A 13,191-nucleotide genomic window follows, 5' to 3' on the forward strand; every position below is an offset into this window, starting at 1 on the left:
AGCTTTGATTTCCTAACTCTCTCAGTTTCACTCACTTCAATGATGTTCTCTCCAATGTATCATTACAATTTTATTGTCCTCCAATGTTGGTAATTTCTGTGAAGCTGCATAGAAGCATATGAAGTACTAAAGCTAATTTGAAATCATAGCTAGCTAGATTGCTAAAAATTTGGTTCATTTGAGTAAGGAAACATGTGACTTTTGTGCAGGAAAGTTTAAAGACAATGTGGGCGCGATATTGCAGTGGTGGAGCCATAAGTTCAGCGTAGTGCGACTGTGCGACTGAAAAATCTAAATAAACAATAAAAATGGGACTTGATTTTTATATATCCTGCATCACCAAATTGCTTTGAATGTCGCGTTTTGTGCACATTCTCTAAAAATGTTGGCCTTACAAGTTACAAGATTTGGATGGTCAATGCACGGTATTCCAATATTCAACTATGAAAGAATTACCAATTTACTATGGTATTATATTTTCATTAACAAAATACAAACACAATCAAATCACTTTTGATTTTTTTTTCCTATTATATAATTTGCTGTTTGGCCCGATCTAGGGAATTAGTTTCTGGCGCACGCTGGTGAAAAGATCCTTTACCAGCCTTCAAGAGAGAAGCATACAACAACTCATTCCATGTATCAGGTACACCAGGCAAACACCAATGAATACAATCCTGAAAAGGTGTCGCTGCCATCCTCTCTTGAGTAGTTTTGAAGTATTTTTGATACAATGAAGGGTGTCCATCAGCCCGATAGTACGACAGTTTACTAATATTCAGATATATAACAGGAGTCTTCATTTTCCGAAGAGTGTTCTCTAAGATTTTCATCTTTGGAGCTGAAGTATCTACTACGTACGTCTTGTTGCTATTAATAGGCATGGTTTCTAAGTTGCATTTTCCACCTGTGTTCCATCTCCCGCCTCTGCATAATAGACCAATAATAGTATTCGTTATAACGAATCTCCGTAGATCAATGGAGTGAGTGATTATTTGAGCATTTACTTACACGAAATGGGGAACTGAGTATCCTCTAAAAACAACTTGGGTCTTGTTCGAATCGATGTTCTTATCGATCCAATTACTCCAAGTATTAAGAGCTTTCTTGTACGCTTTAACGAGCCGGAGCTTTGGGTACAGATAGTTACCTTCTTGAAAATAATTCAATCTGCAATTCCAAACAAGTGATTTTGTGAGGCACAAATATTCATCTTACATAAAACTATATAATGTCCATGTAACTTACCCTTTATTAGTTTTTTGATCTGTCCACCAATGCCACGAATTGAAAACTATAACATCAGCATCACGATATACCGATGCTGCTTTCTCGTTAATCACATCCAACCTTAGAGTTTCTGGCTCCGGTTTTAGTTCAGTTTGGCTTCTGCGACCAGCTATATTTGTTTCATTAACAAGAAAAGGTGCCCACACAAACACCACCGTACAATTGTAGTCCTTGAATGTAAATTCGAAGCATGCACATATCCAACCCCAGAATTAGTAAGGAACAGTTGAAGCATGCACAAAAAGTATAAAACAAGACTTACCGCATACGTTAAAGAAATATCTCCTCTCGACGTGAAATCAGTATTCCCAGGGGGTTTGAAAACTCGGCTCTTATTAGGAATGGCATTCCAAAGGATACACAAAAGAGAACCAAACATATTCCTATTCAAAGAATCCCCGGTATATACCAACTTCTTGCCTCTCAGCCTCTCCAGAAAATCAGTTGCATTGAGGTAGCTACAACATGAATCAACATGTTAATTTAAGAGATAAAATCATATACTGTTGCAAAAAATGGTTAATGTGTAATGTCCTAGCTAGCTAGCATGAGAAAAATGTGCATTCAGGTCCTACCTATTTGGTCAAGGAACTCGAACGGCAGATAGATTACCTCAGGATATTATTACATGCTGCATTTGTTTGCTGACCAGATTGCCATCGCCAATGGAGAAATTCATCGTCGGGTCTTCCATTGCTGTTACAGGCAAACGCTTCTTCGACATATGGGCAGGAACCCGGTGAATAATATTTATTTCGGTCGTGATCCCTTACCCATTCACCTTCGAAAAGATCACAATCTTCCTCACTGATACTCGAGGAAGCATTGTTAAAACTGTCTTTTGTACCCACCAATTCTGCATCTCTCTGCTGATCCATGGAAACAATAGTTGAGTTTTCAAATAAATTGTCCGTGCGTCTCTTTTCCGGTTGATGAGTTTCAGTAGAGTTTTTGGGGAACTCCGCATAAGAATTAGACGACGCAAAAGAAGCGGCAACGATAGTAGTATTACAAGTGGTACTACTTGAAGTGTAAAAACATTTGACATTATTTGGAAGCATAAAATTCATTAGCAATGGGAGCATTGAGATAATAGTTACAAGAACAAGGATTGAAGCTCCAAGAACAAAACCAAAACCAAGCAGTATTGACGATCCATTCCTCTGAGAGCATTGGTGGGATTTTCCTATCAAGTAACATAACTTCTCCCAAATCTTTTTCATGAACATTTTCTTGTTCGGAACAAAATCTATTCGATTTTTCGATGTTTGCTCATATAGTATGTGAATCTTAACTAAGCCACTCTTTTACGGACAATACTAACCAAACATTTTGAACAATGTGAAAGAAGCTAGCTATGTTAGCTATAGAGAAGAAGACTTCATTGTTCTTGCCTTCTTGGTGAATGGAGAATTAGCTCCAAGTTGCGATGTGTGGATAACATAAACTAGGAATCGAAAAAATCAACAGAAAGGAAACCAAGACCTCGATCTCCAGTTCCATACCGTTTACGCGACGCAATTTGTTTGACATTGGTTTTTAAATCACTAACCAGGTGATCTTGTCGTTATAAGTCAATGCATGAGTTTTCATTTTAACGGAAACCCGAGTATTTAAGTTATTAATTTGATTATCCACAAAAAAACCGCCAAAACAAAAGTAACATAAAAACCCCAAAAAACAAAATTTTGATGAAACCTCATAGAATTTGATGAAACCAATTTTTGGTTTCATCGTAAAATTTGATGAAACCAATTTTGAATTTTGGGGTTTTTGTATCAATTTTTTCAAATTTTGGGGTTTTTGTATAATTTAGTTTAAGATGGAGTTTTAATGAATCCCAACATTTGAGTGGGGTTTTTGTACCACAAGTTTGGTCACCTTGAATTTATATGACTAGTTTTGTTTGCGATTATTATTATAAAAATAATACTTTAATCACCATATAATTACAAATTAAGCTGGAATTGTGGTGATTATGGGAAGCAATGTTTTTAAATCCGGCATGGGAATCAGTACCGAGTTCGTACCTTAGAAAGTGCAGTGCATTCGATTTGGTTCAACTAGATAGTGAGTAGATTAGCTGGTTGATATATTATTGGTCATCGATCATCTAACGATTTCACACAATCATGATATATTCCTTCAAATGAACACCTAATAAAACCAAACTAAATCACATATGAAAACATAGTTCATTTTGTAAAATAAACACAAAACAAAACTTCATTATGATGACAAAAAACAGAGTTCATTCTTTCAAATGAAAACCTGATAAAACCTATATGGAAACAGAATTCATTCTTCAAATGCACACCTGACTGAACCTATAAGAAAACAAAGTTCATTCGACAAAATGAACACCTATCAAAAACGAACTAATTCCAACCTAGAATTGGGTTCATTCTTTGAGATGAACACCTAACAATTCAATATCTAAAAATAGAGTTCATTCTTTACATGAACACATAAAAATCAGAGTTCATTCGTGAAAATAAACTGCAGCAGCATCATCTTCGTCGTCTTCAACAACAGCAGTAGCAGCAAACATCATCGTCTTCAAACAGCAACAACAACATCGTATTCATCGTCTTCATCATCTTTAACAACAACAACAAATAATAGAGACGAAAAAACAAACACAAAAACTACATCGTCTTCATCATCTTCATCGACTGCAACATCAACAACAGCAGATCTTGAAAGTCTTCATCATCATCATCATCATCTTCATCTTCAACACGAGCAGCAACAACAACATCATCTCTATCTTCAACACGAGCAGCAACAACAACATGAGTTCATGTAAAAAATAAACTTCTTCGTGTTCATCATCTTCATCTTCAACACGAGCAGAAAGAATTCAAAAGCAAATCCAGAAAAAAAAACACGGATTTAGACTTTCACCTTCGATTCTCCATTGTTACAGCAGCAGGAAGACAAAGAAGAAGATGATGATCTCACACAATCTTCTCTGCAATCGTCTTTATCATCTCTGCAAAATCAAAACCCTAGCAGGAAGATGAAGAAAAAACAAGAGACAGAAAAACTAGATCTGAAAATATAGAGGTGAGAGAAAGTAAATCTGAAAATAATATTTTCTCTCTTGATAATTGAGTATATATGTCCGAGGGTGTCGTCATGGATGATGTAATGGTCCCAAAAGGGTATTTCTGCCACTACAAGATGACAATTACATCATCCATGACGTCACCATAGGACCAAACCATAATTTGCAGGACCAGACTGTAATATATATATATTTTGAAAATGGACCAAACAGATAGTTGACTCAGTCAACTGGACCAAGCTATCTCTAATATATTATTTCTAGGACCTATTGGTATTTCCTACAATAAAATTTTAATGCATTTTAGGACCTATAAAGCGAGTGGGAGCAATTGGCATGTGTTCCTGAACTGATTGGCGGCTAAATAGAAGGCTGCTTCAAACCGTTGGATGGGTTTACCTAGATCCGGAAACATGGTAATGTTGGCCTAAAAGGTGTGGGCAGGATTTTTGAACGCCAAGTACTTTAAAATCAATGACAACTTGATTGATTACAAATTAATGTACTATTTTGCTGAGAATTGCATGGGTTTGTTATTTCATTGAGAGACATGGTCGCTGCATTATTGGTGATATCGCTAATACTTCCTTATTTTTTGATAATTGGTGTGGCGATTTCTCAATTGCTAAGAGGCTTCGTATTACTTCTTTGGGGATTTTGATACATGAAAAATAATATCCCTTAGCAGGTTTGGGGTGCCCCCAAGAGGAGAGGAAGGTCTAGCATGAGACACGAGGACTTGGGGACTAAGCCCAAGTCCAATGAGAAAATACTCATGAGATAAAATGACAAGGAATGGATTAATGAATAAGGGGGAGGTTATATTAAGGAAGGAATGACATTTGGGGTAATTAAGGAGGTTTAGGACATGTGGCATGATATCATAAAATGAGGGGCTTTTCGAAAGTCTATATAAGGAAGGACAAGGTACAATAGAAAGGCAACTCTCTCTCTTACTATTCCTAGAAAGCTAAGGTCACTTGGTGCAACTAGGACGGGTAGGACCAGAACAAAAATCACCCTTCAACATTTAGCGACCACACCCGGAGGCTCGTGCCTAGTTCACCATGACACATCTAGGAGGTGCTAGCTCAGGCGCGGTAGAGAATCAAGCGACCAATCGACCCATCAACATGGATGAGGTAATAATAGACGACGAGGACAACAAAGAAGAAGTACCAGTCAAAGACACCGTCAAACAATCGACACAGACGCAACACAGGAGAAGAACACGCAAGTGATCCAGCCACTGAAACCCCCATCTCCAGCCCTGAAGGACATGCAAAAGGAGCTAGAAGAATGCCTACAAAGAAATCAGGAATTAGAGAACTGGATAGAGTAAGCAGTAATAGCGGGCCAAAGCACTCCCAAAGAAGCATCAAGAAACGAGGGACACGAAAACGTGAAGATAACAACAATGTCGCAGGAAGAGATGATAAGGTATCTAGAACAAAATTACCATGTGAAAAAACAAAACAATCACTGCCTCGTAACCATCCCATACCCAGCAAGTATCCGAGAATATCAATACCCTGAGGACTACACTTCTCCGAAATTCAAGACATACGATGGACAAAAAAACGTGTGGGAACACCTCAGCCGATTCCTATCAGCAATGAATGATAAGGCCTCCGATGGAAAGCTGTGTCTAATGGAATTCCCCAAGTCAGTAACGGTCACGGCGTTCACCTGGTACGACAACTTAAGGGCGGAAAGTATGGATTCTTGGCCCACCATGTCCGCACTTTTCCTTGGGAAATTCTATTCAGCCACAAGGAAAATCAAGACGATAAACTTGAGCAAGAGTGGTCAGCGGGTAGGAGAGGAGATAGAGAAGTACATCTTGCGGTTCCGACGCCTGGCACTAGATTGTCATGAAGATATCAGCGAAGGAGCGCTCGTTAAAATATGCGTACGAGGAATGATACCATCCTTTAAAGGAAGTTTGATCAATTTTAGGTTTCAGACTTTTGTCGAGCTAGAAGAAATAGCTGAAAGGATTGCAGATTGCATATAAGAAGTACCCGTAGAACCTTCCTGGCACTACACAGTTAACACCATATCCGAGGCACCACGTAATGTAAGGTCCAACACTAACAAGGAGAGAAGAGACCAATTCCAAACAGGCAGCGGAAGCCAAGGGAGAAGTGGATGGACTAGGCGAGACTCAAACCCACCACCCCCTCTACCATACGGCAGAGAGAACGCGATTGAATTACTAAACGCAACCAGTTTCCCCCAACAGTGGTGTATGTCAACAAGATGGACAAGAACACAACCAAATATTACCACTACTATCGGAGGTTGGGACCCGAAGGAAGAATGTTTAGTCATAAGGAGCATATTTGAGCGAAAGCGCGCCTCTGAAGAGCTCGAGGCAACTAAGCAAATGATCGAATACGACCCCTTTCCACATCACTAAGCTGCAAAAAAAAAAAAGAGAGAATGAAAGCGCAAAAAAAAAGAGATTAAGGAAAAATGAACCACGGTCAGTTTGTAAACAACCACTGTTATGGTAAGAATAATCTCTTTCTGGCACCCTTGGGCAGTATGATATGAAAATGCCACAGGAATGCCAAAAACGCCTGGTCGGCTGACGAATATATAAAAAGCTACGGGAATGCCAAAGGCGCCCGGTCAGCCGACGAATATACAAAAGGCTACGGGAATGAAAAAGGCTCCAGGTCGGCTGACAAAAACTACAAAAGGCTACGGGCCAAAGGCGCCCGGTCGACCGACAAATATACAAAAGGCTACGGGAATGCCAAAATCATCCAATAGGAGCCCACAAAAAGAGGGAGCAGGCGCGTTTACACCATACGCCCCGCCCACCACACCCCATCCCGTCTATCTCCCTATCATCCATTTGAAAAAAGGGACTAGACGCGTTTAACCTACACCCTACCCACCCCACCCCGTTTATCTGAAAAAATAAAATACGGAATAAACGCGTTTAAACTATGCCCTACCTACCCCACCCCATCCATCTGAAAAAAGAAAGAAGGGAGTAGGCGCCTTTAATCAACGCCCTACTCACCCCACCCCATCTCTCTGAAAAAATAAAGGAGGGAGTAGGCGCGTTTAACCTACGCCCTATTCACCCCACCCAGTCTATCTACAAAAAATAAAAAGGAATAGGCGCGTTTAACCTACCGCCCTATCACCCATTTGAAAAAAGGGAGCATGCGCGTTTAAACTACGCCCAACTCACCCCACCCCGTCTATCTGAAAAAAGAAAAGAGGGAATAGGCGCATTTAACCTACGCCCTACAAAACCATACAAAACAAGGGGAAGTAGGCGCTTTTAACCTGTACACGTCGCCCACCTCATTCAGTTACCTAAAAGGTAATAGGGAGTGGGCATGTCCCACCCAACTCATCAAAAATAGAGGGGGGTGAGTAAGCATGAGCAGTCGATGCCTGACTAAATCGTAGAGCCGAGAAAGATAAAATTTAGGAAACACCAACAATAAATTTATAAAAAACCAAACACAATATTAATATCCCACAACAGACAAAAAAAAACAAAAAAAAAACAAATTATCCAAGAACTAAGTGCAATAAACGGATTGAACAGTAGACAACTCCTGCCACTTCTTCTCAAGCTCTGCACGAACTGCTTCCTCCGCGGTCTCAGCCCGAATCACCTCGTCACTAGCCACCCCCACATCAACGACCAATTGATTCAGCATCTTCTTCATGCTGGCAACCGTCTTGGAACGTTTCACTATCTCCTCCTCTAGTTTAGAAATCTGACTCGTGAGCTGTACACGAGGATCATTACGATTCAACAACAGCTCCTCCAACCACCCTATTGGGAATTTAATGTTGACCGCGGACCGCACGGTAGGTTCCCAGCCATGCATTGTCATCGCGTCAACATGACCACCCCCTACCCGTGTGAGCTGGTTGGCGACTTCCAGGAGGTTTTTAGTAATATAGCACAAAGCACGGATGTCCATAAGATCTTATTTCACCATATGACCGCCGCCACACTCCACGATGTCCCTATAAGCAGCGGCGAAGACAGTCGGCACCCAAAAGCCATGAATTAGTGTATGGGTAGCAGGATCTACTCCATCCTCAGCAACACTCACCACTAAGGGGAAACGGAGATGTACATCCTCAGGGGTCGCCGACATGATAGGGACTGCTGGTACGTCGGGAATATCAGTCCGTCCCTCTAAAGGAGTAATCAAAGGAGAGCTACCACCATCCATTCAGGCACGTTTTCTCGACCCGTTGCCTCCAGGGAAAACGCGCCGCACTCCCTTCGTGTTGGAGCCTTCTGGTTTGTTAGTCTCTTTGCGCTTATTACCCATATCCTAACGCCAAGGATAAAGTGTTGTCAAGCGTACGTAAGACTGCCTAAACGAAAAATTAATTCCCCGATCACCCATACGCTCTATCTCTTTGAAGACAAAACGATCAAAACTGGCGACGATGTCTCCAATATCAAACACAACTTGCTGAGTCGTACGGTCGGGATTATAAGACATGGCAATAAACTTACCAGCGTGGAAGCCAGGAAGGTAACCGGGCAACACTGCCATCACCGAATCAAAATCTGACTCTGTCAAGAGTTGCGTCGAATCCAATTACACGTCAAAAGACGCGGCAAAATCATAGTGCGTCAGACCCGACCGACTATCATGATAAGGAAATGGCACAAAATCCTTAGCCACGTCCATATATTGATCTATGTCGCCCTTGGGTAGTTTACCCTTACCGTGCCAAAGGGCCATTCGCAGATAGCCATAAATAACCAGAACCTTTTTAACCGAGCCGTCACCTTGTTCAACATCTTCCTCGCGGTGGACTGCAAGCTCGTTGGGCTCAGGCACGTATGGGGAAACATGCTCCTAGGCCATGCTTGCATAAAAGAGTCTGGAATGTAAGTATCGATTTTATGGGTTGAACCTACTGTCTGGAGGTCATGGAAGAACATATCTAAATGACGATACAAACCACCTAAAAGCATCGGCACGAGTGGGAAGGAGACATCACGAGATAACAACACCGCCATCAGCATGAGATCGCTCTTGATTGTATCTTGGGGACTATACCCAAACACGTCATGGCAAATAAATAATAGGATATAAGCCTCCAACTCGGCGTGGGGGTTCGCCTCTTTCCGCTTGGGAGGGAGAACTTTTCCTTCGACCAACCGTGGAGCCCAATATTTAATCCAGAGGGGAAAGAAGGCGCGTCGGTTGGTCTTAGTAACCCACTCAGGACTTGCCTTCATGAAAGGAGTTGACGAGCCATGGACCGCTTCGTGAGCGCGGAAAGAACTAGCAAGCAAGCGCTCACCTGTGGGACGCGCTGAAGGAGGTTTCTTCTCCCTGACCAGTTTGGCTTTCCCCTTGGTGGCGGACGACGGTACTTCTTTCTTACCCGCGTCAGCAGTCTTCTTTTTCTCCCCCCATCTTGCTGGCATCTGGTCCTTCCTCACTAGCTCATTCCTAGAGGCGTCCTTACGTCCAACAGATAAGTCCACAACACTCTGTCCTTATCAGCCAACGCCCCATCAATTGACGCCTCGTCATATGAATGGCTACCATGGATAGGTAACCCTATGAGGGAGACTACATCCTCCAAAACTACCGCGTTATATCATGCCTGCACCTCTCCACTTCCCGCTTAAGAGTTTAGTCTATGGCTTCATCAGTACCTGTTCTACGAAGGATCGTCGTGTGATCAGGATTAGAGCGAATATAAGATGTCCAATGCAGCCATATCAGATGAGTTTTCGATGTAGAACGAATATCAATAGCAGGGAGATCGTAGTCACCATGGTGAATGGCCATTCGCGGAACCTTGTTGAACGGAAAAGCGTCTATGGTATCCGATTCGGTTCGCATGAGCCATTCGGGAGTAGTCGGATAAGGCAGTACGGTAGGGTTTAAAAGACGGGGAATAAGGGAATCATCAAGAGGAATAACGCTCTTACCTCCGCGGAGCCCCCTCAACTTTAGTGTGCGTTTCAAATCAGAGCCGCTGATGAACTCTGCAATCGTATACGACTGACCATCCGCTAGAGGAAGTTGGAGAATCTCTTCCTTATCTGTGTACTCGTTTTCTTCGGAACCCACGCTCATTATTCTTTCGGATTCGTCAGATTACTCAGACGAATTGCTACTGGTGGGGCTACTAGACATGACGCATGTATGGATGTTTAGAATGAAGGGAAGAGAAAACCTATAAAGGGAAGAAGATAAGAGGGGAACATATCAATTGACCTATATATAGGGGTCTCAAATATTGGACGTGGAGGTTATGAAGTGGGAATAGTAACCGGCAGAAACTGAAAAAAAATAGGGAAGACTTGCACGATGTGGAAGAGCAAGCGCCGCCCGAGATCGTGGAGTCTACAAAAGGGGAGAAAATTCTCATCCCTAGTTCCCGAGCAAAAAGGAGGGGGGCGCTCGAGAAAATTCTATGGCTATTGGGTTATTTTACAATTAACCCAATAGTCAGGGGAATAATGTTGATACATGAAAAATAATATCCCTTAGAAGGTTTGGGGTGCCCCCAAGAGGAGAGGAAGGTCTAGCATGAGAAATTGGGACTTGGGGACTAAGCCCAAGTCCAATGAGAAAATACCCATGAGATAAAAGGACAAGGAAGGGATTAATGAATAAGGGGGAGGTTATATTAAGGAAGGAATGACATTAGGGATAATTAAGGAGGTTTAAGACATGTGGCATGATTTCATAAAAAAAGGGGATTTTGGATAGTCTATATAAGGAAGGACAAGGTACAGTAGAAAGGCAACTCTCTCTCTTACTATTCTTAGAAAGCTGAGGTCACTTGGTGCAACTAGGACGGGTAGGACCAGAACAAAAATCACCCTTCAACAGGGGTCGAATGATATTAAATCCAAGGTGAGTGACCTGATTGTGCACGACCAATGGGTTATTCCAACTAGAAGACGTACTTTGTTGGCCAGGTATGGTATTGATCTTGACGCTTTCCCTCTCATTGTTGGTGGAGATGATTATAAAATCTGGTATTTAGATAGAAAGGGTGTGTTTTCAATTTATTCTGCAAAGGCTTCCACAAGAACACAATACGGAGAACAACCTGCAACTTTGCTTTTCTCGCGTTCTGTTGTGCATCCAACTCTGGCTGTGAAATTTTTGAAGATATGGAGGAACGAACATTGTGCCACAGAGGATCATATGATCAAGAAAATGGGCATGGAAATGCCAACTCGATGTAGCCTGTGCAAGAAGGATAATGTTTCTCTTATCCATATCGTTTGGAATTTCGGATTTGCTAGGCGTATTTGGGCATGGGTAACTGGAATTTTCAATCTGCATCCAATGAAGATATTGTGTCCTTTTACAAGGATGCAAAAGGTAGGAGGAGGATGATTAAGGACCTGTGGATTGTTGCAAATCTTGCAATCACCACAGAATTATGAAAGATGTGTAACAAAGATTTTTGTAAAGGTGCGGCAATCAATTGGCTTCGCTTTAGGGGCAGAGTTTGTCAGGTAATCCTTGATAATTCTATTAGAATGAAGGGCCATATGTATAATACTCTTGGTGGTATGCGCATTCTAAATTACTTCAAGGTGCAGCATAGATCGTCTAAGATTTCCACTCATGTTGAGGCATGCTGGTCTCCTCCAGAACAAGGTGAATTATGATTTGTTGTGATGATGTTCACTTGGAAATCTAGACCAAGCTGGTGCGGGTGTTAGTTTTAGAGAAGCCAACTCAAGAATACTTGGTGCTTTGTGTGTTAGCCTTGGATGGCAAACAAATTTTTACGTTGAAGTTTGTGCTATTATGTATGGATTGATGTTGGCCAAGACATGGAACATTAAGAAGATTTGTGCGCAATCAGATTCAAAGAGTTGCATTCAAGCTTTTCAAAAGGGTGAATTGTCGTCGTAGTTGACCTAGAAGTGGAAGATGGCATATGCTATTTATATTAATATTCGCTATGTTCATAGTTACAGATAGGCTAATTTCACTGCAGATTCCTTGGCCAAACAAGCATGTTTGTTTGCTAAGGATAGTTACGAATTTTATGAGGGTAGGACAATGTTCATCATGGTTGTGAAATGGCCTGATAAAATTTATTACCGTTTCAAATAGGCTTTGTTACTTTAGGTGGCCTTTTTGGCTAGTTAGGGTGGCATGCGTGGCCTTAGCACTTGTACATATTTTTGCTTTTTAATGAATTTTTATTGTCTAAGTAGAAAAAAGGGTTTACCTAGCTTAGTATTGTCTACAAGAGCATAGGACGATGCACGTGTTTCCAAAACTAGAACTAGTTTCAAAACAAAATCTACCTGGGTCATAAATTAACATGGATGCTAATGGGGTGCCACTTTGCTTGGGGATGTACTTTGAGTGTTAATGCTGGGTTTCTAAAACATGAAGTTGATTTGCATTAATTGGGGTTTAGCCGGGGAGATTGAATTGAAGATTATTATAGACGAGAACAGATAAGATGGTTTTCCTAAGTAATCAAATGCTGGAAGTTATTAGGCAGACTGACCGAGCGAAGCGAGGGAGCGAGGACCTTCTATGTGGTCACTTTTTTGTAAAATGTAAATGATCAATTGACAAAAAAAGATTGGAAATGGTCCGGGCTGAAAAACCAAAAATGCCTCTCTGAATCAAATTTTTCTTTTTTTCCTTTAGACATTTTCTTAAATAAACAAAGAGGAAGGGTAAATAGGTATAAGAGTCAAATTGTATTATAATTCTTTATGTATCATATTTTTTCAGGGGTATAATTGACAAGCAAATTAGAATATAACATATCGAAAAATACGTGCCTTGAAAATTTTTTTTTTTTTTTTTTTTTTT

At 41.1% G+C, this 13,191-nt stretch overlaps 1 protein-coding gene across 1 annotated transcript; it reads right to left on the bottom strand.

Annotated features, from left to right (window-relative positions):
• Positions 1 to 530: 530 nt before the first annotated feature.
• On the bottom strand, positions 531 to 2,613 carry LOC113273000 (protein trichome birefringence-like 2). Its single transcript, XM_026522776.1, has 5 exons — positions 1,903 to 2,613; positions 1,553 to 1,748; positions 1,249 to 1,460; positions 1,012 to 1,170; positions 531 to 927 (listed from the first exon to the last, which is right to left on the bottom strand). Exons 1-5 carry the CDS (start codon positions 2,517 to 2,519, stop codon positions 531 to 533), a joined length of 1,581 nt encoding a protein of 526 aa, XP_026378561.1. The 5' UTR covers positions 2,520 to 2,613.
• Between the last annotated feature and the right edge of the window lie 10,578 nt (positions 2,614 to 13,191).

This window comes from Papaver somniferum, chromosome 4 (genome assembly GCF_003573695.1).
Source record: "Papaver somniferum cultivar HN1 chromosome 4, ASM357369v1, whole genome shotgun sequence".
Lineage (NCBI taxonomy): Eukaryota > Viridiplantae > Streptophyta > Magnoliopsida > Ranunculales > Papaveraceae > Papaver > Papaver somniferum.

Excerpts from the sequence above, each read along its gene's own strand:
- LOC113273000 (XM_026522776.1), bottom strand. The coding sequence starts at position 2,519 with ATGTTCATGAAAAAGATTTGGGAGAAGTTATGTTACTTGATAGGAAAA. Across the intron at positions 1,461-1,552 it reads ATATTTCTTTAACGTATGCG|GACTACAATTGTACGGTGGT; the intron begins GTAAGTCTTGTT and ends TTTACATTCAAG. Across the intron at positions 1,171-1,248 it reads GATCAAAAAACTAATAAAGG|ATTGAATTATTTTCAAGAAG; the intron begins GTAAGTTACATG and ends TTGGAATTGCAG.